The sequence below is a fragment of the Palaemon carinicauda genome, chromosome 10 (genome assembly GCF_036898095.1).
Source record: "Palaemon carinicauda isolate YSFRI2023 chromosome 10, ASM3689809v2, whole genome shotgun sequence".
Classification (NCBI taxonomy): Eukaryota; Metazoa; Arthropoda; class Malacostraca; order Decapoda; family Palaemonidae; genus Palaemon; species Palaemon carinicauda.
In genome coordinates this window covers 154,353,932-154,381,871 of record NC_090734.1, presented here as the reverse complement: position 1 = coordinate 154,381,871, position 27,940 = coordinate 154,353,932, and the positions used below count along the sequence as shown (strand labels likewise).

General features: G+C 45.4%; 1 protein-coding gene across 3 annotated transcripts in view; it reads left to right on the top strand.

The window, feature by feature from the left end:
• LOC137648879 (protein D3-like) overlaps positions 1-27,940 on the top strand; it is a 59,072-nt gene that overhangs the window by 9,908 nt on the left and 21,224 nt on the right. For 2 of the 3 annotated variants that reach the window (XM_068382051.1, XM_068382052.1), the window contains exons 2-3: positions 10,556-10,677; positions 19,676-19,799. In XM_068382051.1, the coding sequence (XP_068238152.1) occupies positions 10,556-10,677; positions 19,676-19,799 (246 nt within the window). Of the gene's footprint in view, positions 1-3,802; positions 3,925-10,555; positions 10,678-19,675; positions 19,800-27,940 lie in introns of those variants that run through there. The other variant, XM_068382054.1, reaches the window with a different exon arrangement.

Sequence of the window (27,940 nt, the reverse complement as noted above, 5' to 3'; positions counted from 1 at the left end):
AACGAATGCAGTAGTAGGCGGGGGCTCAGCCACTACATTCCCATAATCCCATAACCTTTTTAACCTTTCTCTTGAATACTTTTTATGGGTTGTACGGTCGGCTAAGAAGCCTTCCACATCCTTGTTGATTTGGCGGGTGGTCAATTCTTTCTTGAGAAGCGCCGAGGTTAAAGGTTGTGATGAGGTCCTTTAGTATGGGTTGCAGCCCTTTATACTTCAGCACCTAAGAGTCGTTCAGCATCCTAAGAGGACCGCTACGCTCAGTAAGAAAGACGTACTTAATAAAGGCAGAGTAATGGTTCAAGTCGTCTTCCTTACCAGGTACTTATTTATTTTATGTTATTTTTGAATAACTAATAAAATAAAATACGGGATACTTAGCTTCTGTGTTAACATGTATGCTGGTCTCCACCCACCACCCTGGGTGTGAATCAGCTACATGATTATCGGGTAAGATTAATATTGAAAAATGTTATTTTCATTAGTAAAATAAATTTTTGAATATACTTACCCGATAATCATGATTTAATTGACCCACCCTTCCTCCCCATAGAGAACCAGTGGACCGAGGAAAAAATTGAGGTGGTGTTGACAAGAAGTACTAGAGTACCTGACCACAGATGGCGCTGTGGTGTTCACCCCCACCTGTATAGCGATCGCTGGCGTATCCCGACCGTAGATTTCTGTCGGCAACAGAGTTGACAGCTACATGATTATCGGGTAAGTATATTCAAAAATTTATTTTACTAATGAAAATAACATTTTTTTCATTAACCTTTTTTTTATAGCTTAGTGGTATTGTTTCCATATACAGTACTATTTAATGATTCCATAATATAATATAGGCCTATGTTTCTTCTTAGTCAGCAATATAAATATCGGGGACATTCATAGATTTGATTATCTCTGTACTCACCTGACGTTCATATACATATGCACCCTCCCTAGGGAAGGAATAATGTTGACTTCGAAACTGAAAACTTTATTTCCCGAGGCGACAATCCAGGCTTCCTAACATTTACGGTAGAGGGCTCTGTTCCTTTGTTAAGACCATGTATTGTTAGAGGTGAAATAAAATGGGAAATGTTAGTATTTTACAGTTAAGTGTTCAATTAAACCAGGCTTCTGAAGAACCAGTATGAATATTATGTGAGTACAGTATAGGAATAAGAAATTTTGTTATCAATACTCTAGTTTTTTAAGTGTTGCATGTTGGAATATTCTTAAAATCTGACAATTATATTAATCAAAATTATAATTTTTTATAAATTCTTTTATTATTAATAGAAGTGTGTTATTCGATAGAGGTATGGGCTGTTTAATAGAACTGTGGCTGTTAGTCACTAGGGTTTGTTCGCAGTTGATTTACATTGACAGCTATAATCAATCATTTAGACTAGACCTTGTTAGGAAATTGTAATACAGACATTATGATGGGCCTGGAAATCTACAAGGTTATTTGCGATAAAATTTATTTCCTTTTGAGCAACTGTCCTTTCATGAATCATTTATTTATTTTGTAAACCTCCTCTCATTCCTGGCCAGAAAAAGGGCAGTTATTAACTTGTGGTTTGGCATTTAGAAAATACTTTCCTGAAGTTCAAACTTTTTGTAAGTGCTTTTCTGTTGAACTGAATGACATAAGTCTCATTTCATAGTTCATATATGTGACTGATCTATTTTAACGGTGTTTCTGAACTTAAAATATTTTATATTTTTTAATCATTACTTACATATACTGTATATAATATATCCATTATTTTCTTATTTTGTTTCTTTAGTGGGCTGCTTTCCCTGTTGGAGCCCTTGGGGTTGTAGCATTTTGTTTTTCCAACCAAGGTTGTAGCTTAGTAAGTAATAATAATAGTCCAGTGCCATTACAAAAAACTCTTGATATTTTGTAACTGATGACCTAAACTTAGAGCAGCTTTAGTGCTTTTGAATATCAGGAATAACTCACAAGTTAAATTTATGCAGCCATGCTTGAGACACCTCGGGATTATGTATGTAATCGATGGATAGGTTTGCTTAAAAGCAAATTTGTGATACAGACTAATACACACACTAACAAAGCCACTCCATCACCTATAAACATAAGACACCTTACACGTCTCAAACTGCCTACCTAACCGCGCCAGGATCCCTCGTTGCTGGGAGGAAGGATGCTGGTGACTGGTACACTACATGAACATATGCTACTGGGGTCTAAAGCGATATCAGACAGGGCAGCCGATTGTGACTACGATCTACCCCAAAGCCAAAACAAGTCTTTCAAAAGAAAGCAACCGGGCTGCACTGTAATTGTTCAGGCTACTTTCCTCTTGGTAAGAGTAGAAGAGACTCTTTAACTATAGTAAGCAGCTCTTCTAGGAGGACACTCCAAATACAAACCATTATTCTCTAGTCTTGGTTAGTGCCATAGCCTCTGTACCATGGTCTTCCACTGTCTTGGGTTAGAGTTCTCTTGCTTGAGGGTTCACTTGGGCACACTATTCTATCTTATTTCTCTGCCTCATGTTTTGTTCAAGTTTTTAATAGTTTATATAGGAAATATTTTAATATTGTTACTGTTCTTAAAATATTTCATTTTTCTTGTTTCCTTTCCTCACTGGACTATTTTCCCTGTTGGAGCCCCTTGGGCTTATAGCATCCTGCTTTTCCAACTAGGGTTGTAGCTTAGCAAGAAATAATAATAATGATCTTGAACAATTCTATCCTGTTCTTAATACTAGGCAGGCAGTTAATTCTAATAGCCAGGCCTTCTCCATCATGAGGCTCAATACTACACAGTATTCTAGAAGTTTTATTCCAGCTGTCACCAAGTTGTGGAATGATCTTCCTAATCGGGTAGTTGAATCAGTAGAACTTCAAAAGTTCAAAGTTGGAGCAAATGTTTTTATGTTGACCAGGCTGAAATGAGTCTTTTTATAGTTTATATATGACATATCTGTTTTTGACGGTGTTAATAGTTTATATAGGACATATCTGTTTTGACGCTGTTACTGTTTTTAGAATGATATATTGTTAATTTATTCTCATCATTTATTTATTTCCTCATTTCCTTAACTCACTGGGCTATTTTTCCCTGTTGGAGCCATTGGGCTTGTAGCATCTTGCTTTTCCAACTGGGGTTGTAGCTTAGCAAGAAATGATAGTAATACCCCATTAAAAATGGGAAAAAAGCTTGTTAGTAGAAGATGCTTGATAACAAAGCAGTCGTTCTTATCATAGTCAACTTAATCGCATCTGATATGGTTTTTTGAATGGAATAAAAATGATCATTGTTATTAGATGATGCTGATAAAGAGGCTTTATCATCCTGGTAGTTGATATGACGATGCTTACATCTTATCAGCAATTGTCATTATTGGCTCAAGGACAGATTACCATGAATGATGTTAATTTTGTTCTATTATTATTTTTTCATATATACTGGAATTCACTTACAGCATTATTAAGTAAGACAAAAGATTATTCACTTACAAAGCAAGCCTGAAAAGAAAACCCGTAAATCAAAAAGAAAGAAAGCAAGCCTGAAAAGAAAGCCCGTAAGTCAAAAAGGAAAGAATGAAGGAAAATACTGTATATGTACAGTTTATTACTGTACATTAATAAAATAACTAAATAAACCTGACTATAGTATACTGCACTGTACTGTATATAATTCATAACTAATAATGATAAATTAAACCTACTAGATGTGATTGATAACCAATTATGAACTTATTGTATAATTGTTTAGCATAAGATTATGCTTGGTGGATAACAGGGGAGGGTGGGCTGTGGCACCCTAGCAGTACCAGCCGAACTCGGTTGAGTCCCTTGTCAGGCTGGGAGGAACGTAGAGAGGAGAGGTCCCCTTTTTTTATTTCATTTGTTTGATGTCGGCTACCCCCCAAAATTGGGGGAAGTGCCTTGGTATATGTATGTACTTTATTCTCAATGGTACTATTGAGCCAAAAATATTAAACTGAAGACTGGAAAATGTCAATATTTGATTTTAAATATTTAACTTAGCCGGTGAATATATAATAGCTGCTACTCAGCGGCTCGACAGAAAACACACTCAAAAAACTCGCGAGCGATCGCTATGAAGGTTGCGGGTGTGCCCACCAGCGCCAACTATCGGCCAGATACCACTCTTGCATGTAAACAAACCCTTCAATTCTTCTCTGTCGACCCTGACGACAAGACGTATCAATACTCGCTGTAGAACCTGGAGTTTTCTCAACATATTTGGTGAAGTACTTCATTTTGGTTTGAGCTTTCGCAGTGCAGGTGTTTTTCCTCAACTTAAACTCTTGAACTCTTTATTGAATCAGATTTAATTGTTGATGACTTGGATTGTTTTTTGGACTTTCTTTGACTAATTCAAAATGGCTGACCCTTCACAAGTACCTAGATTTCGTAAGTGTAATGCTAGGGACTGTAATAGGCGTCTTCCAAAGGCATCTCTCGACCCACATACTGTGTGTTCCAATTGTCGGGGTAAAACCTGTCAATTGGGAGATCGGTGTGAGGAATGCGTGGGCCTTTCGGAATTCGATTGGCTCGAATACGATAAGTATGCACGTAGGCTAGAGAGAGATAGGGTAAGGAGGAGTTCCTCTAGGTCTGTAGATTTTTCCTCTCCACATGCCCCTGAACCTAATCCTTCCCCTGTATAGGTTGTTCCTAACCCCCCTTCTAGCACTCAGGAACCATCTATGCAAGACATGTTACGTGCTATTCATGCCTTGGGGGAAAGAGTTGAAGCGTTAGCAACTGATCGTAATCAACTCATGGCTGACGTGAAAGAGCTTAAGTGTCAGAGTGCCACAGCGGAAAATAGTCGGAAAGTGATTAGTACGCAAAGTGTTGTGAACAGTGTTGCGACCGAGGGTTCGTCTGTTCGTGCCTGTCGTTCACCTAGTCCGAGACCTCTTGCAAGCTCCCAAGCCCAGGGGAGAAGTAATGTCGTACGACTTATGGGTTCGAGAGGCCTTGATCAGCGAACAGACGTTCCCTCTATGGTATCAGGCGTATCTCACCAAGATCGCCCCTACCATAAGACTAGAGAGCCCATTTTCTCCTCGTCTTCTGAAGGCTTTTCGCGCAAGAAACCGTGGAGCAAGGTTTCTAGGCCTCTTAAGCGTAAGTCGGTCCCTTCAGGACAGGTCCAGCGTCCTGGATGTAGTCATTGGGACAGTTCTGACCCATTGCAGTCATCGGATGACTGCTCGCCGCCTAAGCAAGGCAAGATTGTGCCGTCTCAGACGTTAACCCCGTCGTTTACCGCACCCATTCCCGTGGACCCTAAATGGGTTATACTGCAGGACATGCAGTCTAAGCTTGCCTCCCTTATGGAAGACTATTCTGCCGATAAGGTTTCCGTTGAGCCTAGCCGTTTATCTCATCGAGATCCTGGCCTTCAGCCACCCAAACGAACCTTTGTGCGTCCTGTTGACGTTGGCGTAGCCAAGTCACGTCAGTCAAGTTATTTAGAACCTCACTCGATGCGGTCTCGTGTGGATTTTCAGCCGCATTTGGACGTTAGGCCACTTGCTAATGCTCCTGTTGACGTTCAGGACGTTCGCCAACCATCGGAGTTAACTTGTTTTGACGCTGAGTGTCAACCACCGCAGTCTAGAGTTGTTTTGACTGCTCAGACTAGGCGGTCAAAGCAGTCTCGAGTGGACGCTGTGCGTCCTCACGCACCTGTTGTTGTTGACAGTTCACAGACTGTCAAGCAGTTACATGACGTTGCGTCCTGGTCCGCTACTAATGCACCAGTGCGTGTGGACGCTGCGTGTCAAGCATTGCCAACCCCTTTGCTTGTTTCTCAGCAGTTGTCAGATGAGGAGCCTTCAGATGAGGACGTTGCTGACCCTCAGCCTGAGGATCATCCTTCAGATGTAGATGAACCCAGAACAGTTCCTCCATCAATGGACTTTAAGAAAGTCATGTTAATTTTTAAGGAGTTGTTTCCCGATCACTTCGTCTCTGTTGCTCCTCGTTCGCCGCCGTCTGAGTTTGTTCTAGGCGTACCTGCTGACATGCCAGCCTTCACAAAACTTGTGCTCTCTCGCTCATCCAAGAGAGCTTTACGGCTTTTAGGCGATTGGTTGGAAACCAAGAGGAGTTTGGGGAAGACGGCCTTTGCCTTCCCTCCATCTAAACTCTCGTCTAGATCGAGCGTCTGGTATGCCACGGGAGAAGTTCTTGGCTTGGGAGTCCCTGCCTCTGCCCAGGGCGACTTCTCAAGCCTTGTAGACTCTCCCCGCCGCCTAGCCATGAGACGCTCAAAGATTAGTTGGTCCTCCTCGGACCTTGAACATCTGCTGAAAGGCATTTATAGAGCCTTTGAAGTTTTCAACTTCCTTGACTGGTGTTTGGGAGCCTTAAGTAGGAAAATCTCATCGGCTGATAGAGATGTCTCCGTACTTATTATGTCCTGCATGGATAAAGCCATCCGCGATGGTTCCAATGAGCTCTCCTCCTCTTTTACTTCAGGAGTCCTTAAGAAGCGAGAGTCCCTTTGCTCTTTTCTGTCGGCAGGAGTTACTCCCTGTCAAAGATCTGAACTACTCTTTGCTCCCTTATCTAAGTTTTTGTTCCCTGAACATTTGGTTAAGGACATAGCTTTGTCACTCATGCAGAAGGACACCCATGACTTGGTTGCGTCCTCTGCTCGCAAAGGGACTCCTTCGACATCCTTTTCTGCAAGACCAAGGATAGACACTCCGGCGTCCAGATTTATTCCGCCCTTTCGTGGCAGAGCTCCCAGCAGGGGAAGTACTCGTGCCGAGGGAAAGAGAGGAAAGAAGAGAGGAGCCAAGTCCTCACGTGGCAGAGTCTGACTGCCCGCAGCCTCAGACAGCAGTAGGTGCCAGACTCAAGAACTTCTGGCAAGCCTGGGAGAAGAGGGGCGCAGACCAACAATCTGTGAGGTTGCTCAGAGAGGGGTACAAAATTCCATTTGTACACAAACCTCCTCTAGCGACTTCCCCCATCGACCTCTCTCCCATATACCGAGAGGAATCAAAGACACAAGCCCTGAAACTAGAAGTGTCTCTTTTGCTAGAGAAGGGAGCGGGGGTCAAAGTCTCGGACCTTCAATCACCGGGGTTTTACAACCGTCTCTTCCTAGTACCGAAGAAGACAGGAGGTTGGAGACCGGTGCTAGACGTCAGTGCACTAAACGTCTTTGTTACGAAGACAAAGTTCACATGGAGACCACGAAATCAGTCTTAGCAGCGGTCAGAAAGGGAGACTGGATGGTCTCTCTCGACCTAAGAGACGCATACTTCCACATCCCCATCCACTCAGATTCCCAACCTTTTCTGAGGTTTGTTTTCGACAATGTGGTGTACCAGTTTCGGGCCCTGTGCTTTGGCCTAAGTCCTGCTCCTCTCGTGTTTACGAGGCTTATGAGGAATGTTGCAAAATTCCTCCATTTATCGGGAATCAGAGCCTCCCTATACTTGGACGACTGGCTTCTCAGAGCCTCGTCCAGTCATCGCTGTCTGCAGGATCTTCATTGGACATTGGATCTGACCAAGGAATTGGGACTTTTGGTCAACATGGAAAAGTCCCAGCTGATTCCATCCCAAACTATACTGTACTTAGGGATGGAGATTCGCAGTCCAGTTTTTCGGGCTTTTCCGTCTGCCCCCCGAATAGAGCAAGCCCTGCTCATAATCCAACTGATGTTGAAGAGAGAACGTTGCTCAGTCAGGAATTGGATGAGTCTAGTAGGAACTCTATCATCCCTGGAGCAGTTTGTCTCGCTAGGAAGGCTACACCTTCGACCTCTCCAGTTCCATCTAGCTTTTCACTGGAAAAAGGACAAGACGTTAGAGAGGGTCTCAATCCCGATCTCCGAAACAGTAAAGGCATGCCTGAATTGGTGGAACGACAATATCAGTCTAAGAGAGGGACTTCCCCTAGCAGTTCAGAAACCAAACCACGTACTATTCTCGGACGCGTCGGATTTGGGTTGGGGTGCGACCCTGGACAGTCGGGAATGCTCAGGTCTGTGGACCTCAAGTCAGAGGAGCATGTACATCAACGGCAAGGAGCTTTTGGCAGTCCACCTGGCCTTGATGAACTTCGAGAGTCTCCTTCGAAACAAGGTGGTGGAGATCAACTCCGACAATACCACAGCCTTGGCATACATTTCCAAGCAAGGAGGCACCCACTCCCTGACGCTGTACGAGATCGCAAGGGACCTGCTCATTTGGTCAAGAGATCGAGGCATCTCCCTGTTAACGAGGTTTATCCAGGGCGACTTGAACGTCTTAGCAGATTGCCTCAGTCGGAGGGGTCAGGTAATTCCTACGGAATGGACCCTCCACAAAGACGTGTGCAAGAGTCTTTGGGCGACTTGGGGTCAACCCACCATAGACCTCTTTGCAACCTCGATGACCAAGAGACTTCCAATCTATTGCTCTCCAGTCCCAGACCCAGCAGCAATACACATAGACGCATTTCTTCTAGATTGGTCTCATCTAGACCTATATGCATTCCCACCATTCAAGATTGTCAACAAGGTACTGCAGAAGTTCGCCTCTCACGAAGGGACAAGGTTGACGTTAGTTGCTCCCCTCTGGCCCGCGAGAGAATGGTTCACCAAGGTACTTCGATGGCTGGTAGACTTTCCAAGAAGTCTTCCTCTAAGAGTAGACCTGTTACGTCAGCCCCACGTAAAGAATGTACACCAAAGCCTCCCCGCTCTTCGTCTGACTGCCTTCAGACTATCGAAAGACTCTCTAGAGCTAGAGGCTTTTCGAAGGAAGCAGCCAGTGCGATTGCAAGAGCGAGGAGAGCTTCTACCATTAGAGTATACCAATCGAAGTGGGAAGTCTTCCGAAACTGGTGCAAGTCAGCATCTGTATCCTCGTCCAGTACCTCTGTAGCCCAAATCGCTGATTTTCTCTTACACCTGAGAAAAGTTCGCTCTCTTTCAGCTTCCACGATCAAGGGCTACAGGAGCATGTTGGCTTCGGTCTTCCGGCATAGAGGCTTAGATCTTTCCAACGATAAAGATCTACAAGATCTCCTTAAGTCTTTTGAAACCTCTAAGGAACGTCGTTTGGCTACTCCTGGATGGAACTTAGACGTGGTCCTAAGGTTCCTCATGTCAGACAGGTTTGAGCCATTACATTCAGCCTCCCTGAAGGATCTCACTCTTAAGACTCTTTTCCTGGTGTGCTTGGCCTCGGCTAAAAGAGTCAGTGAACTTCATGCCTTCAGTAAGAACATCGGCTTTTCTACAGAAAAAGCCACTTGTTCTCTTCAACTTGGTTTCCTGGCCAAGAATGAACTGCCTTCTCGTCCTTGGCCTAAATCTTTTGATATTCCTTGCTTATCAGAGATCGTAGGCAACGAACTGGAGAGAGTGTTATGTCCCGTTAGAGCTCTTAAGTTCTATTTAGCTCGTACTAAGCCATTACGAGGTAAATCTGAAGCGTTATGGTGTTCGGTTAAGAAACCATCCTTACCTATGTCAAAGAATGCTTTGTCATATTTTATCAGATTTTTAATACGAGAAGCCCATTCCCACTTGAGTGAGGAAGACCAATCTTTGCTTAAGGTTAAGACGCACGAAATTAGAGCTATAGCAACCTCCGTGGCCTTCAAGCAAAATAGATCTCTGCAAAGTATCATGGACGCGACTTTTTGGAGAAGCAAGTCAGTGTTCTCGTCATTTTACTTGAAAGATGTCCAGACTCTTTACGAGGACTGCTACACACTGGGTCCATTCGTAGCAGCGAGTGCAGTAGTGGGTGAGGGTTCTACCACTACACTTCCCTAATTCCAATATCCTTTTTAATCTGTCTCTTGAAATGTTTTTAATATTGTTTTATGGGTTGTACGGAAGGCTAAGAAGCCTTTCGCATCCTGGTTGATTTGGCGGGTGGTCAAAGTCATTTATTGAGAGCGCCCAGATTAGGGGTTTGATGAGGTCCTGTTAGTATGGGTTGCAACCCTTTATACTTCAGCTCCTGGGAGTCTTTCAGCATCCTAAGAGGATTGCTGGGCTTCGTGAGGAAGACAGACTTAGGCTACAAGGCAGAGTAATCGTCTAAGTCAACTTCCTTACCAGGTACCTATATATTTTGGTTTTGTTATATTGATAACTGTCAAAAACTCTTAGCTTATACGCTGTAAACTTAATTAACTCTGGTCTCTACCCACCGCCTTGGGTGTGAATCAGCTATTATATATTCACCGGCTAAGTTAAATATTTAAAAATGATATTTTAATTTTAAAATAAATTTTTGAATATACTTACCCGGTGAATATATAAATTAAAGGCCCTCCCTTCCTCCCCAATAGAGACGCAGCGGGACGAGAAGAATTGAAGGGTTTGTTTACATGCAAGAGTGGTATCTGGCCAATAGTTGGCGCTGGTGGGCACACCCGCAACCTTCATAGCGATCGCTCGCAAGTTTTTTGAGTGTGTTTTCTGTCGAGCCGCTGAGTAGCAGCTATTATATATTCACCGGGTAAGTATATTCAAAAATTTATTTTATAATTAAAATATAATTTTTTGCATGTTTTTTTTTTTCAGGGAAAATGGCTGAACAGCAACAGGTTCAACAACGGAGCACGAAACAGCATTCCCTTGAGGGATTCAAAACCGAACAGATCGTCCCAGATGTAGTTGACGAGATTCCTCCTCATTGCCTCAAGGTTTGTCTTTTGCCAAAAGTAATCTGAGAAGGAAATTTTCACTTATAAAGGTTTTCAAGAAAGGTAACTTACTAGATAGGGTTGTGATGGCCGGGTGGTAACTTCCTTTGGCCGCTGCAATCTTACCATCCTTGTGAGCTAAGGATGGGGGCTTTGGGGGAGCCCATAGGTCTACCTGCTGAGTCATCGACAGCCATTGCCGGGATCTCCTTGGTCCTAGCTTGGGTAGAAAGGGGGCTGGGGCGCTGATCAGATGTATATATGGTCAGCTTCTAGGGAATTGTCCTGCCTGATAGGGTAATGTCACTGTCCCTTGCCTCTGCCATTCATGAGTGGCCTTTAAACCTTTACACCTATGTCTGGGAAGGTGCGTCATTCATTTTACAGGTTTATTTAAGAAGTTTCTCTGTATTTTCTTAATTACAGAAAATTCCAAACTTACAAACATTCTACTTTCAAATATTCAGAGATACAAACAAATCGAACTGAACTAATAAATTTCAGATATTGTATCAAAAGTTTGTATACTGTAATTGGATGATGTAATACCATAATCAAACAATATTATATAATTTAATACAGTAAGCTAAACACCATTTGCAATAACCTGATATTTACTTCACATGAAACGAGACTATTTATTGAGTTTTGCCACTGAAAATCAAAGGCATGGGACTTAGGTTAGGTTTATCAAGGACATAATTTAACCAAATTAGATTACAAACAAACTTACTGACAGCTTCTTGGAACTTATTAAGTTTGTAAGTTGGGAACCTGTACCATGAATATAAATAAAAACGAGTCTTTGAAGTACTGTACTCGCATCGCAGAACTATATGGCAAGTAACCTAAATATAGATCATATTTCGAATACAGTACAGTACCATCTGTATACAATGTATTACCTAGTTGGATGTGATAATCAAGTTTAAATGCTCAGTGGCTTGATATCTCCCATCTTAGATGCTAGAAGCAAATTAGACTAGATAGTCATACTGTATATAGTTTTTTATTTGATTTTGTGACTATTTTTCCAAGATTTCCTCTTTAGATAAGGCCCTCTTTTTATTTTAAACATAAGACTTACCTGGTAGTTATATATATAGCTTACGTCTCTGACGTCACGGTAGAAATTTCAAAACTCGTGCCAATCGCCGATTGGATAGGCAGGTGTATCACCTGTGCACCCTAGCGAGGTACCTTGGATAAGACTCTCTTTCTATTTTCAAGTAAGCAGGTCTTCGTACACCGGAATAAATCGGTATTTGTAATTCAAAGATAATGGCTATCTTAATTTTTCCATAAAAAATGATGATTCTTTTACCACATCTTGATCAATAACTTTTAGTGTAGGATGGAAGCAAGTGATAGCCATTGCTTGTAGTGCTTATCTCTTCATTGCCATGACTTAGTTGAATGGTGTCTCTATTTTGATAAATAAAATGGAAGGAAATAGAATTCCTATGGGTAAAATTCATTCATTTATTCATTCATGCTTATGAGTAAACTTGGAATACAGTTTATGTGAAAGAGTTACAAACGTCTTCTTCTTTGTCTGCATCTTTTCTGTAGTGAGGAAGAGTTAAAAACTAAACAAATAGATTGGCAATTGACAGCTTATAACTAATCCCAGATAATGACTGCTAAGAAAAGGTTAACAAATAGATATTCAGTGCGCCTTTACTTTTTTTTTTCAATATTAAACTTAGCCGGTGATCATATAAGCTGTCAGCTCTGCTGCCCGACAGAAAAACCTAAGGACAAAATACGCCAGCGATTGCTATACAGGTGGGGGTGTACATCAACTGCGCCATTTGTCGAGCAGGTACTCAAGTACTCCATGTCAACACAGAACCAATTTTCTCTCTATCGTGCCACTGGCAAGACCTACTAAATACGCTGTTACTAACTGGATTTGTTTTCACAACTATTTGGTGAAGTACACTATTCTAGTTTTGAGCTTTCGCTATGCAGGGGTTTTATCTTCATCTCAAAACTTGAACTCGTTTTGGATAGATTTAATTATGGTGACAAAGAGAGTATGGACTCTCTTTCACTTTTAAATGGCCGACCCTTCCCTTAGACGGAAGTGTGTTTAGGTTTTTAGTAATTTGCTTAACACGTTATAGATTTATATATTTTATATCTCGCCGCCTTTATTAGGCCTCTTCGATTAACTTTCCATTTATTATAAACATATAAAAATAAATTTTTATGTTTTGTTTATATGCGACCTTTCCTGATAGTAGGCGGTCCTAACTTGGAACCGAAGTTAATCAACGTTGAGCCCGTTATATCGTATTTAGCCTTTAAAGAATTTAAAACTTTTTAAATTTAATGTTTTATGAAAGAATTTCTTTGATAGTCTCGTACTGTTTTCAAGATGAACTAACGTTTAGTTTTTTAGACTACGCAGTTGTTGACGTTCAGGACGTTCAACATGCGCTCTATCGTTACGATAGAGAGAGAGTGTATCACGGTTTCACTTTGCAGTAAGAGTAAATCGATTCTGACGTTTCGTTCATTCTTTCTTAGCTTAAATGGTTTAAATTCTAAATTAAAGGAACTTTTTATTTGGAAAACCTTTCAGTTTTTTCCTTTAGCCAAATAACATGTTTTGACGATATATAATTGGGCTCTTCTCTCAGGTGCGAAATCAAGAGAGAAAGAGAGAGAGAGATAGAGACGGAGGGAGAGAGAGGAGAAAAAACGTTCCGTTCAAGCGGGTAACGTTGTTCTCGTGTTACTCTCCTCCCTAGTCGCTGTACGGGGAAGAAGGTAAAACGTTTCTAGGGTTTTATTCTTGTCCCCAGGCTATGTGCGGTGAGAGATTGTAAACGTAGTTTATTTGAACTAGTGTTTAGTCTCTTTCCCAGCCACTGAATTCTTTATCTTTATATATGTTTTCTGTTTTTGCTAGTATTAATGAGCTGCATTATACGACTGTTTTCGCAATTACTACCTTTTAATGAAGGGTAGAATTGCGTGTTTCAGGTAGAAATCAGTAAAAGTTTCGATTTCAGTGAAATAAGTGCAAAACAGAAAATCGAAGTGATAAAGTGATATGCGCAAAGTGTTACAGTGTTGCGTCCGAGGGTTCGTCTGTTCGTGCCTGTCGTTCACCTAGTCCGGGACCTCTTGCAAGCTCCCAAGCCCAGGGGAGAAGTAATGTCGAACGACTTATGGGTTCGTCAGGCCTTGATCAACGAACAGACGTTTTCCCTCCGTGGTTTCGGGCGTATCTACCCAAGATCGCCCCACCCACACAAAGACGAGAGAGCCCATTTACTTCTCGTCTGCGTAAGAGGTTTCTCGTAAGAAACCTTGGACCAAGGTCTCGCGGCTTATTAAGTGCAAGTCGGTCCCTTCCGCGCAAGTCCAACGGCCCAGGTGTAGCCACTGGGTCAGTTCGGACTCGCTGCAGTCTTCCGATGACTGCACACCTCCTAAGAGAGGCAAAGTGGTACCGCAACAGGCAGTAACACCGTCTGTTGCCGCACCTGCTGCTGTAGACCCTAAGTGGTCTTTGCTACAGTCTATGCAGACACAGTTAGCATCTTTTATGCAGGAGTATCGTGCGGAGAAGGTTGACGCTGCACCCGTTAGCCTACAACCAACCACGGTTGTGCGTACAGTAGACGCTGACGCTACCTGCTCCCGCACTCCGCCTGTGAGAGTTCCACCACCCATGCGCAGTGTACCCTGCCAGCCGCACGTTGACGTTCACAGACGCACGCTACCCTCCGTTGACGTTCGCGAGTTACCACAACAACAGGAGGGTGGAGTTAAGTTGCTTTGTTTTGACGCTGTGCGTCAACCTCCGCAACCCACTGTGGTTACCGCTACTCGCCCGCAGCAGACTAGTCAGTCAGGAGTAGAGGCTTTGCTTCCCCACACAGCTATGGTTGTTGCCAGCTCACAGACTGTCAAGCAGTTACATGACGTTGCCTTCTGGTCTGCTACTAATGCACCAGTGCTGTATGTCCTCACGCACCTATTGTGGTTGACAGTTCAGTTTTTGACAGTTCACAGACTGTCAAGCAGTTACATAACGTTGCCTTCTGGTCTGCTGCTAATGCACCAGTGAGACCCTCACTGAGATAACCTAGCTTTTATCTGACAAGGTTCCTGTAGATGAGAAAGTGCTGTTCTCCCTCCTACTGATATTCCTTTGAGGACTCTGTCATTTGGAGAGGAGCCTTAAGCTGCTTAGCCTCCTATGGACTTTAATTAAATCATGATGATTTTTTAAGGATCTTCGTCCGGATCTTGTAACTGCTGCTCCTCGTTTGCCTAACGTCAGAACTTACACTAGGCCTAACTACTTCGAAGCCGTTGTTGTTAAGCTAGTGCTCTCTCGCTCTCCTAGAGAGCGTTACGTTGGCTAGGCGACTGGTTATTGCACCAGGAGGAGTTTTAGGGATACAGCCTTTGATTTCCCTTCTTTTAAACTGGCTTATAGAGCGAGAGTCTGTTAGGACATGAGAGAAGTTCTCGGCTTGGGAGTTCATGCCTCTGCCCAGATAGACTTCTCAATTCTGGTAGACTCGCCCTGGCGCCTAGCCAGGAGACGCTCCAAGTTGTTTACAGGTCAACTTCTCAACTTTTGTCGAGCCTTTGAAGTTTTGCTGTACTATTATGTCGCACATAACAAGGCTTCCAGGGATGGTAAATGGTTCCGCCTCAGTCGCTAACCCCGTCTGTTGCCACACCTGCTCCCGTAGACCCTAAATGGCCTTTGCTGCAAGACATGCAGTCCAAGCTTGTGTCCTTGATAGAGGACTTAAATACGGAGAAGAACCTTCTGGCCAACAACCTTCCAACCGGTTGGTTGTGCGCCATGTTGACGCTGAGGTATCCTACTCGCGTCTGCCAGTTGAGGTGGTTCCTCCACCGATGCGACCCAGTGTGGGTTGCCAGTCGCACGTTGACGTTAAGCGACGCTCGGAGGTGGTTGTTGACGTTCAGTGTGTCACTAGGAAGACGTTCAACAACCAGCAGAGGTGACTTGTTGTGACGCAGTGCGTCAACCTCAGCAACCCGGTAGGGTGTTGACTGCACAACCCAGACAGTCTAGACAGTTTCGGGTTGACGCTGTACTTCCTCGCGCACCCATGGTTGTTGACAGTTCACAGACTGTGCAGCAGTGCCATGATATTAAGTCCGGCTCCGTCACGCATCCACCAGTGCGACCGGATTCAGCGAGTCAGACGTTGCCCACTCCGTTGCCATTTCCTCATCAGTTTCGGATGAGGAACCCTCTGATGAGGACGTTGCTGAACAAGACGATCAACCCCCAGCCCTGCTATCCATCCAGAAGATGCAGAAGAAGGAACGCTGCCCAGTCAGGCTGTGGATGAGTCTGGTAGGGACACTGTCATCCGTGGATCAATTTGTGTCACTAGGAAGACTACACCTCCGTCCTCTTCTATACCATCTAGCTTTTCACTGGAAAAAGGACAAGACGCTAGAAGCGGTCTCGATCCCGGTTTCCGGAAAGATAAAGTCTGGTCTGACTTGGTGAAAGGACTATATCAACCTTAGAGAGGGTCTTCCCCTGACTGTTCAGACTCCCAACCACGTTCTCTTCTCGGACGCATCGGACGTAGGCTGGGGTGCGACATTAGACGGTAGGGAATGCTCGGGATTATGGAACTCGAGTCAAAGGACAATGCATTTCAACTGCAAGAAGCTACTGGCAGTACGTCTGACCTGGAAAAGCTTCAGGTCTCTCCTTCAAGGCAAAGTGGTGGAGGTGAACTCGGACAACACCACGGCTTTGGCGTACATCTCCAAGCAAGGAGAGACCTACTCTCTGACATGGTACGAGATCGCAAGGGACCTCCTCACTTGGTCAAAAGGTCTAGACATTTCACTAGTAACGAGGTTCATCCAAGGCAACTTGAATGTCATGGCAGATTGTCTCAGTCGGAAGGGACAAATAATTCCAACAGAATGGACCCTCCACAAGGATGTATGCAAGAGACTTTGGGCCACCTGGGACCAGCCAACCATAGATCTCTTCGCAACCTCGATGACCAAGAGGCTCCCAATATTTTGCTCACCAATCCCGGACCCAGCAGCAGTTCATATAGATGCCTTTCTACTAGATTGGTCACATCTAGATCTATATGCATTCCCTCCGTTCAAGATTGTCAACAAGGTACTGCAGAAGTTCGCCTCTCACGAAGGGACAAGGTTGACGCTAGTTGCTTCCCTCTGGCCCGCGAGAGAATGGTTCACCGAGGTACTTCGATGGCTAGTAGACGTTCCCAGAAAACTTCCCCTAAGGGTGGACCTTCTACGTCAGCCACGCGTAAAGAAGGTACACCAAGGCCTCCACGCTCTTCGTCTGAATGCCTTCAGACTATCGAAAGACTCTCGAGAGCTAGAGGCTTTTCGAAGGAGGCAACCAGAGCGATTGCTAGAGCAAGGAGAACATCCACCCTTAGAGTCTACCAATTGAAGTGGGAAATCTTCCGAAACTGGTGCAAGTCAGTATCCGTATCCTCGACCGGTACCTCTGTAACTCAAATAGCTGACTTTCTCTTATATCTGAGGAAAGAACGATCTCTTTCAGCTCCCACTATCAAAGGTTACAGAAGCATGTTGGCATCAGTCTTCCGTCACAGAGGCTCAGATCTTTCCAACAATAAAGATCTACAGGACCTCCTTAAGTCTTTTGAGACCACGAAGGAGCGTCGTTTGGTTACACCTGGTTGGAATTTAGACGTGGTACTAAGATTCCTTATGTCAGACAGGTTCGAACCGCTACAATCAGCCTCCCTGAAAGATCTCACCTTTAAGACTCTTTTCCTGATATGCTTAGCCACAGCTAAAAGAGTCAGTGAGATTCATGCCTTCAGCAAGAACATCGGATTCTCATCCGAAACGGCTACATGTTCTACAACTTGGTTTTCTAGCCAAACACGAGCTGCCTTCTCGGCCTTGACCAATATCGTTCGATATTCCAAACTTATCGTATGGTTGGAAATGAACTAGAAAGAGTCTTATGTCCTGTAAGAGCTCTTAAGTTCTATTTAAAAACCTTTACGAGGCCCGTCTGAAGCTTTATGGTGTTCAGTTAAGAATCCATCTTTGCCTATGTCAAAGAATGCCTTATCCTATTTTATCAGACTGTTAATACGAGAAGCTCATTCCCATCTGAGTGAGGAAGACCAAGCTTTGCTGAAGGTAAGGACACACGAAGTTAGAGCTGTCGCAACTTCCGTGGCTTTTAAACAAAATAGATCTCTGCAAAGTATAATCGATGCAACCTATTGGAAAAGCAAATCAGTGTTCGCGTCTTTTTATCTTAAGAATGTCCAGTCTCTTTACGAGAACTGCTACACTCTGGGACCATTCGTAGCAACGAGTGCAGTAGTGGGTGAGGGCTCAACCACTACAATTCCTTAATTCCATAACCTTTTTTAATCTTTCTCTTGAAATGTTTTATTATTGTTTTTGGGTTGTCCGGAAGGCTAAGAAGCCTTTCGCATCCTACTTGATTTGGCGGGTGGTCAAAGTCATTTCTTGAGAAGCGCCTAGATTAGAGGTTTTGATGAGGTCCTTTAGTATGGGTTGCAACCCTTCATACTTCAGCTCCTAGGAGTCGCTCAGCATCCTATGAGGATCGCGAGGCTCAGTAAGGAAGACGTACTTAAAAAGGCAGAGTAATTGTTCAAGTCGACTTCCTTACCAGGTACTTATTTATTTTATGTTTGTTATTTTGAATAACTGCTAAAACGAAATACAAAATACTTAGCTCATAATAATGTCAACATGTAATGCTGGTCTCTACCCACCCCCCTGGGTGTGAATCAGCTTATATGATCACCGGCTAAGTTTAATATTGAAAAATTTTATTTTTATTAATAAAATAAATTTTTGAATATACTTACCCGGTGATCATATATTAAAGGACCCTCCCTTCCTCCCCAATAGAGACCCAGTGGGCCGAGGAGAAAATTGGTTCTGTGTTGACATGGAGTACTTGAGTACCTGCTCGACAGATGGCGCAGTTGATGTACACCCCCACCTGTATAGCGATCGCTGGCGTATTTTGTCCTTAGGTTTTTCTGTCGGGCAGCAGAGCTGACAGCTTATATGATCACCGGGTAAGTATATTCAAAAATTTATTTTATTAATAAAAATAACATATTTATACGAAGCAACCTTTTAGAACTAATAAAGCTAGTACAGTGGTAACGTATTTGCCTAGCATTCGCATGGCAAGAGATCGATCCCCGCCCAGGACCGTGAGTTTAAGCTGTTTACTGGGGAGGCTACTGCTGTGGTAGGTCACCACAGTGGGGGGTTGGGCTAGCCCGTCTGACGTTCTGGTGAGCATCTATTCTGATGGAACCGGAACTGAAACCAGTCACCTGTAACCTTTAACCTTAACCTATGCATAATAATAGGCATGGAGTACAAAGCGTATTGCTTGAAGTGTAAGTTTTACCATATACTCGTTATTGTTAATCAGTTTGTCACTTATCAGGATGCTAGACTCCCAAAGCTTCCGATTTGGCGAGAGGTTTCGTTATTAGCAAACACACAAACGAGTATAGCAGACTGTCTTCTTAAAAGCAATGGATATCAAACACACGTTTGGGGTTACAGCCAAAGCTTTTAGAATATTACTTACATAGATTACTAAATGTGGCACCTGAAATTAACCCTGTTACATAAAAAGCTACCAAAAATACAGCACTCCCTTTGGTAAAAAAAAAAAAAATGATTGAAAAAGGTGGATGTTGAGGACCCTAACTATTAACAAAACCCTACTTTTTCAATCTTGAATTCCTCTGTCAAATGTTCTGAGTTATGTAAGAAATAATGTACTGTGATCTATTAATTTAGTCAGAATAAAATTTATTAAATATCCAATAGTGATTCAGGCTGGAAAGATATTTAATATTTCATTGCATTATAGTCTCTGTTAAGTACAGTATTCTCCCCTTTGAGATGATTTTAAAGATTGTCACTATATTTACAGGTTAAGTTTAGCAGCTGTGATGTCTCTTGTGGGAACATAATCACTCCCTCTCAAGTATTTGATAAACCTGTGGAAGTGTCCTGGCCAGCTGACTCTGACAACCTTTACACATTATGCATGACAGGTACTGTACCAAAGGAAACCTTGAATAACCTTGGGTTAGAGTTCTCTTGCTCGAGGGTACACTCGGGCACATTATTCTATATCATTTTTATAGTTTATATATGAAAGAATGTTGTTACTGTTCTTAGAATATCTTATTTTAATTGTTCATTACTTCTCTTTTAGTTTATATATTCCCTTATTATGCCTGAAAACTTTAAATCAATCAATCAATCAATTCCCTTATTTCCTTTTTTACACTGGGCTGTCTTTCTTTATTGGAGCCCTTGGGCTTATACCATCTTGCTTTCCCAGCTAGGGTTATAGCTTACATACATACATATACCAAAGGCACTTCCCCCAATTTTGGGGGGTAGCCGACATCAACAAGAAACAAAACAAAAAAGGGGACCTCTACTCTCTACGTTCCTCCAGCCTAACCAGGGACTCAGCCGAGTTCAGCTGGTACTGCTAGGGTGCCACAGCCCAACCTCCCACATTTCCACCACAGATGAAGCTTCATACTGCTGAGTCCCCTACTGCTGCTACCTCCGCGGTCATCTAAGGCACCGGAGGAAGCAGCAGGGCCTACCGGAACTGCGTCACAATCGCTCGCCATTCATTCCTATTTCTAGCACGCTCTCTTGCCTCTCTCACATCTATCCTCCTATCACCCAGAGCTTTCTTCACACCATCCATCCACCCAAACCTTGGCCTTCCTCTTGTACTTCTCCCATCAACTCTTGCATTCATCACCTTCTTTAGCAGACAGCCATTTTCAATTCTCTCAACATGGCCAAACCACCTCAACACATTCATATCCACTCTAGCCGCTAACTCATTTCTTACACTCGTTCTCACCCTCACCACTTCGTTCCTAACCCTATCAACTCGAGATACACCAGCCATACTCCTCAGACACTTCATCTCAAACACAATCAATTTCTGTCTCTCCATCACTTTCATTCCCCACAACTCCGATCCATACATCACAGTTGGTACAATCACTTTCTCATATAGAACTCTCTTTACATTCATGCCCAACCCTCTATTTTTTACTACTCCCGTAACTGCCCCCAACACTTTGCAACCTTCATTGACTCTCTGACGTACATCTGCTTCCACTCCACCATTTGCTGCAACAACAGACCCCAAGTACTTAAACTGATCCACCTCCTCAAGTAACTCTCCATTCAACATGACATTCAACCTTGCACCACCTTCCCTTCTCGTACATCTCATAACCTTACTCTTACCCACATTAACTCTCAACTTCCTTCTCTCACACACCCTTCCAAATTCTGTCACTAGTCGGTCAAGCTTCTCTTCTGTGTCTGCTACCAGTACAGTATCATCCGCAAACAACAACTGATTTACCTCCCATTCATAATCATTCTCGCCTACCAGTTTTAATCCTCGTCCAAGCACTCGAGCATTCACCTCTCTCACCACTCCATCAACATACAAGTTAAACAACCACGGCGACATCACACATCCCTGTCTCAGCCCCACTCTCACCGGAAACCAATCGCTCACTTCATTTCCTATTCTAACACATGCTTTACTACCTTTGTAGAAACTTTTCACTGCTTGCAACAACCTTCCACCAACTCCATATAACCTCATCACATTCCACATTGCTTCGCTATCAACTCTATCATATGCTTTCTCCAGATCCATAAACGCAACATACACCTCCTTACCTTTTGCTAAATATTTCTCGCATATCTGCCTAACTGTAAAAATCTGATTCATAGAACCCCTACCTCTTCTAAAACCACCCTGTACTTCCAAGATTGCATTCTCTGTTTTATCCTTAATCCTATTAATCAGTACTCTACCATACACTTTTCCAACTACACTCAACAAACTAATACCTCTTGAATTACAACACTCATGCACATCTCCCTTACCCTTATATAGTGGTACAATACATGCACAGACCAAATCTACTTGTACCATTGACAACACAAAACACACATTAAACAATCTCACCAACTATTCAAGTACAGTCACACCCCCTTCCTTCAACATCTCAGCTTTCACACCATCCATACCAGATGCTTTTCCTACTCTCGTTTCATCTAGTGCTCTCCTCACTTCCTCTATTGTAATCTCTCTCTCATTCTCATCTCCCATCACTGGCACCTCAACACCTGGAACAGCAATTATATCTGCCTCCCTATCATCCTCAACATTCAGCAAACTTTCAAAATATTCCGCCCACCTTTTCCTTGCCTCCTCTCCTTTTAACAACCTTCCATTTCCATCTTTCACTGTCTCTTCAATTCTTGCGTCGGCCTTCCTTACTCTCTTCACTTCTTTCCAAAACTTCTTATTCTCTTCATATGACTGACCCAGTCCCTGACCCCACCTCAGGTCAGCTGCCCTCTTTGTCTCACGTACCTTGCGCTTTACTTCCACCTTTTTCTCTCTATATTTTTCATACTCTCTATTTGTTCCGTAACCGAAATACAAACCACGCTATTTACAAAGGGTTATTACTTTTAGCGTAGCTGAAATGGCGAGCCATTAGAATTTAACGAGGGTGTATTACCCCCGCGCTAGTTAGCGGGGGGGTAGGGGAGTGGTAGCTAGCTACCCCTCCTCCCCCTCACACACAGGTGAATACTCACTTTCACTTTTGGCTCGGACGGTGACAGACGTCTCTGTCTTGGTCCTCGCTTGGCAGCCATTGTCTGTTTTGTCTTTACTTAATCGCTTACTTTTCTTTTACTCAATATATATGTAAACATGTTTTCATGTTTGTATATATATTTGAGTATAGAAATAAGTAAGTTTCCTTTTCAGATGTGTGTGTGTAGTGTACGATATCTACGTGGAGGCCTCGGCAGTTAGGCCACCACGGCCTAATTTTATGGGTTGCGATCGAGTTTGACTTCGGTCTTTCTCTCTCTCTCTCTCTTGAGGTCGTTCACCCTTTTACTATGTTTTACTACGCCCTTGTAGCTTCCTTCCCGTGTGGGTGGGGTTGCTACGCCGTACATTTTGTCTCAATTAGTTTATGAATCTAATTGTAGTTGTTAATTTTTCAGCTTGTAGAACGATTCCTTTCGGGGTTTTCGTTTTTTCTTTAGTGTTCATTCATTTTTAAATTACATAATTACATAGTTACATAATTATAATTGTTATAATTCTGTTTTGGTTACAGCTCTCCTTCCGCGAGTGTAAGTGGTTGTGAGGGCACGTGCCTGTTGTGTAATTCTTGTTCCTTTTCCTCGGGATTCCTCTTCGGAGCCTTCCCGGGGGAATGAATGTGTACTAATATTATTTGTTTTATTTTTTTACAGTTACCGATCTAGTTCGTTTCTGTAATATAGCAACGGTGTGAGCTGTCTGGTTGAGTCCTGGGGATTCGGCTGTTGCTGCCTCCCCCCTTGTATTGTCGTCAGGGGCGTGTCTCCTTCTACTGGTAGTACTCCCGTGTCGACGGACAGCTCTCCAGTTCATTTTAGAACAGTCAGGAGGCTTGCCTCCTTGGGCGGATAACTTTCCTTCCGAGGGAAGTTTTTTCCTGTCCAGGCTTGAGCTTTTCCTCTTTTGGGGGGTTCTTCTCTTGCCTTTTTTTCGTGCGACTATGCTCTTGGTGCTGAGCGGTCGCACCTGCAGTTTCGCTCAAGGTGCTGGGCAACTGCAGGAGCTCCTCTTCGGAGGATTGCCCCTTTTAGGTCACTGGCTGACCAGTCTCTTCCACGAAGTGTTTTTCTTTCGTTCGCGAGAGAGTACACTCATAGAGACTCCTCTTCGGAGGTTTCTTCTTTTGCTGTTGCTGTTGGCCTCCCTCGCCGTAAGGCCCTCCGTCCGCCTCGTCGTGAGGGCCTCTCATCTCCCTATAAGGGTGCTTGAGGCGCCTTTTTGAATCTCCGTTTGCAGCCTACAACTTCTTTTTCTCGATCTTCCGTCTTGGTGCAGATGGACAGCAGTCTAATCTCGTCTTCCGACGGGCAACGGTCTTCCCGACGGACAACGGTCTTCCCGACGGACAGCGGTCTTCCGACGGACATCAGTCTCCCGGCGGACAACGATCCCTTCGGGGCAAAGGGTTGCCCCCACGGGGGTTCTTCCCTTGCGTGTCAGGGTTTCCCTGCGCGCCCTTCTGTTCGTCAGCGCTCTCCTGTTCGTCAGAGCTTTCAAGATGATCTTCCCTGCGGTTCCTGTTACGTGCCCTGTGCGCCCACGTTCGCCCTCGCGATCTAGAACTTCGGTTCAGGTCGGGGTCAAGGACTCTTCTTCTTTGCGCAGGCTTCCACGCGTAGCCTTCTGCTCGTCAGCGATCATCAGCTCGTCAGCGATCATCAGCTCGTCAGCGATCATCAGCTCGCCAGCGATCGTCAGCGATCATCAGCTCGCCAGCGATCTCCGGATCGCCCACGTGTGTTACAGCTGGCACGCCAACGTTCTCCAACACTTCTGAAGGAACATGGTTCGCCAGCTACTAGCTCAACTGCGGATGCTGATCGCCATCGCGCGACCCTCAACTGCAGATGCTGATCGCCATCGCGCGACCCTCAACTGCGGATGCTGATCGCCATCGCGCGACCCTCAACTGCGGATGCTGATCGCCATCGCGCGACCCTCAACTGCGGATGCTGATCGCCATCGCGCGACCCTCAACTGCGGATGCTGATCGCCATCGCGCGACCCTCAACTGCGGATGCTGATCACCATCGCACCCTTTCACGCGATCATTTACCTGCGCATGCTGCTCGCCATCGCACAACCCTGAACGATTGCCCGCTGACGCATGCTGCTCCTCATCGCACCACCCTGAACGATCGCCCTCCTGCAGATGCTGATCACCATCGCACCCTTTCACGCGATCATTCACCTGCGCATGCTGCTCGCCATCGCACAACCCTGAACGATTGCCCGCTTACGCATGCTGCTCCTCATCGCACAACCCTGAACGATCGCCCTCTTGCGGATGCTGATCACCATCGCACCCTTTCACGCGATCATTCACCTGCGCTTGCTGCTCGCCATCGCACAACCCTGAACGATTGCCCGCTTACGCATGCTGCTCCTCATCGCACCACCCTGAACGATCGCCCTCCTGCAGATGCTGATCACCATCGCACCCTTTCACGCGATCATTCACCTGCGCATGCTGCTCGCCATCGCACAACCCTGAACGATTGCCCGCCTACGCATGCTGCTCCTCATCGCACAACCCTGAACGCTCGCCCTCTTGCGGATGCTGATCACCATCGCACCCTATCACGCGATCATTCACCTACACATGCTGCTCGCCATCGCTTACCGCCAGCGATCTTCTTCACCTACGCGGCAGCACGATCCCTCGGCGCGCCCGCGCGATCGCTCGCCTGCGCGCCCGCGCGATCGCTCGCCTGCGCGCCCGCGCGATCGCTCGCCTGCGCGCCCGCGCGACCGCTCGCCTGCGCGCCCGCGCGACCACTCGCCTGTGCGCCCGCGCGACCATTCGCCTTTGCGCGACCGTTCGCCCTCGCGCGACCATAGTTCGCGGCGAATTCCACAGCCGGTGGTAGCAGCAGGGACGCGTGCTCCTAGGCGGCACTCGGGATCACCTCCATCCAAGCACAGGTTGGTAGTGCAGGACGAAGACAGGTCAGTACAGCATTCTTCCCACCTTCTTTTCAGGCAGGAACCGTCGTGTCCTCTCCAAAGGATCGCCCGATCCCTTTCACCTTAGCGAGGATTTCGGACTCTGTGTCCTTGGAGCAGCAAACATGGTTTGATCCGCTGGCACGGGCGTTAATGAGGGTTATGAAACCAGCACTCACCGGCCAGGGTAACAAACCAGCGGCTGTCTCCTACGCTGAAGAGAAAGAGAGGAGTGGACTTCGTGGTGACTTCCCCCAGGGCGAAGTTGGTTCCCAAGAGGTCGGTCTCGAGGGTCCCCTCTCCTGCACGAGTACTCTCTCCTTCTCCCGCCCTGGAAGGATGTTTGGCGGGGGGGGGGCTTTCCGTTCAAGATTTCTCCATCGGACAAGGGGTGACTGCTTACCTCTTCCTCTGGGAGCTTACCAGGTTCTTTCCCTCCTCGGTTACGGCCCGAGGTTTGGTTCAAGGAAGCTACAGGAAGATCAAGGGTACTTTCCTCCTCTCGAGCTCAGGCACCTTGGCCTTTTCGTCGTTAAGTATCTACTTGCGGACAAGCTCGATGTTGTACCATCTGGACGCGCTGACTGAAGGCTTCCTTCGGGTGTCTCATCTGTGGAGGTCAACGACCTCAGACACCCTTCCATCCTTGAGAAGAGTTTTGTCTTTGCCCAAGGACAGAGACTTAGACATCTACTGTGCGGAGTAAATCGACTTCCGGTTTCACTCCTCCAAGGCGCTTTCTTCCAGACTCTGCAGGGCTCCAGCTCCCTTTTCTTTCAACCACGTCGGCCTAAGTTATCGGCTACGACAACTGGGACAAGGTGTCCAATTGCAGTTTCCTCCTGTCAGGAACAGATGGCACGGGAGACTCCCCCGGGGGGGCATAGTCCTAAAAGGAGTTCACGAACTCTAGGATTGCAGGTTTTTTCGCTGGGAGGATGCTTAAGGTTACTCATCCGAATGACAGCTTCCCGATGCCCATTCCCGCACAATCTCTGTGAGTAGCCAAGGATATCGCGCCTGCCGTCTCTGTCAGCGAATTCAGTGTCTCTGAACCTCTATGCCATAGCATCAGCAGAGTTGCCCGGTTGGGCAGAATGATCCATACCTTAGGCGAAGGTCTTCCTTAGGATCGTCGACGGCTTCACCCCCGGCCCCCTCAGTCGATCCTTTCTTGTAAGGAAGGATCTGAGAGGGGATGTCCATAGTCGACCTCCCAGCCCTGATCAAGTTTGTCGAACAAACTTCGGCCAGCGTAGACCAGCAGAATCGATCAGACTGGTAACGAGGCGACAGGACTCCTTTAACCCTGGATCGGAAGGACGGGTACTTTCAGTTTCCATTCCATCCATCTTCCAGGGTGCTCGTCGAATTCAGCCTAAACTGCAAGTATTCCTGCTTATGATGCAGTGTGGCTATCCCGCCGTGGCATAGCAGGTTTGTTTCCCCAGAGAACTCTCCCTGCCTTCCTCTTGGCCGCTCAGGTGCAGACTTCCGCCTCCTCTGCTGTTTGGAGGGCTGGTCAACTCCGGTAGGCTCGGGTTTCGACCTTCTTCAGCGCCGGGAAAAGCTTCCGAATGCTGACCATGAGTGTGGGCTCATGGTATTTTGCTTGGAGCCTTCTCTTCCTCTGCCTCAACATCTGGAGTATCTGGCCATGATATTGAGTCAACCGCCTTACCACGTTGGAAACCCCGCTTCTCGTCCGTCCAGCGAGGTTAAGCAACGTCGGTACTTGGATGGGTGACCACCTGGGGACGCCAGATTCTGTTACCACATCCTCCGAGCCTTCCTTTCGGTTGACTGTGGCAAGACTGAGGAGAGTCGCAGTACCTGTTCTCAGTCAAGCAGAGTTTTTCAGCCCTACCTTGGAACGTTTCCTAGTTCTTCTTTCCTCATTGACCCGTTTATAGTCCGAACGGTCGCCTCAGGATAAGTTCCATGTGGGGCGATCCAAGTTCCGGTGGCTTCAGGCAATGTTTAACCGGACTCCCTGGCCCTATGGGACCAGCGGAACTATTAAACCTGCAATGGGTGTTGACCTATGGAGCCTCTTGATGGTAGTGGATATTCTCGTCCTTTCCCCACATTCTTGATGCGGTTCTTGGACTCGTCAAAGGAAGGGGGGGGGGGGCATGTTCCGGTCCAGGCCTATGGTCAAGACCTGAAGGATACCTCTCCATCATTCAGGCAGGCTTAGGGGCCTTAGTCTGGCCCCTCTTCAGATCCTACCGCTCCTGCCAAGTCGCCCCGTTGCGTGTCGACTTCATGCTAACCAGCAGGGGACGCATTTTCACACCTTCACATCTTGCAGTAGAGATACCGGGATGATTGAGATTCTCTCAATTCCACCATCGGCTCTCTCATTCCAGGCAGGGGAATGTTTCTCTCAGACTATCCGAGCAGAGCCTCATAGAGAGAGTGTACCTAGGGGTCTTTGACCTTGGGTAACCAGCAAGTGCTGGTCTGGGGGACCTGATCGCGACAGCTTGGAACCTCAAGCTTCCGCTAGTTTTCCCCCCAGTCTCAGACCCCGAGACTCTGGCAAGATGCATTCCG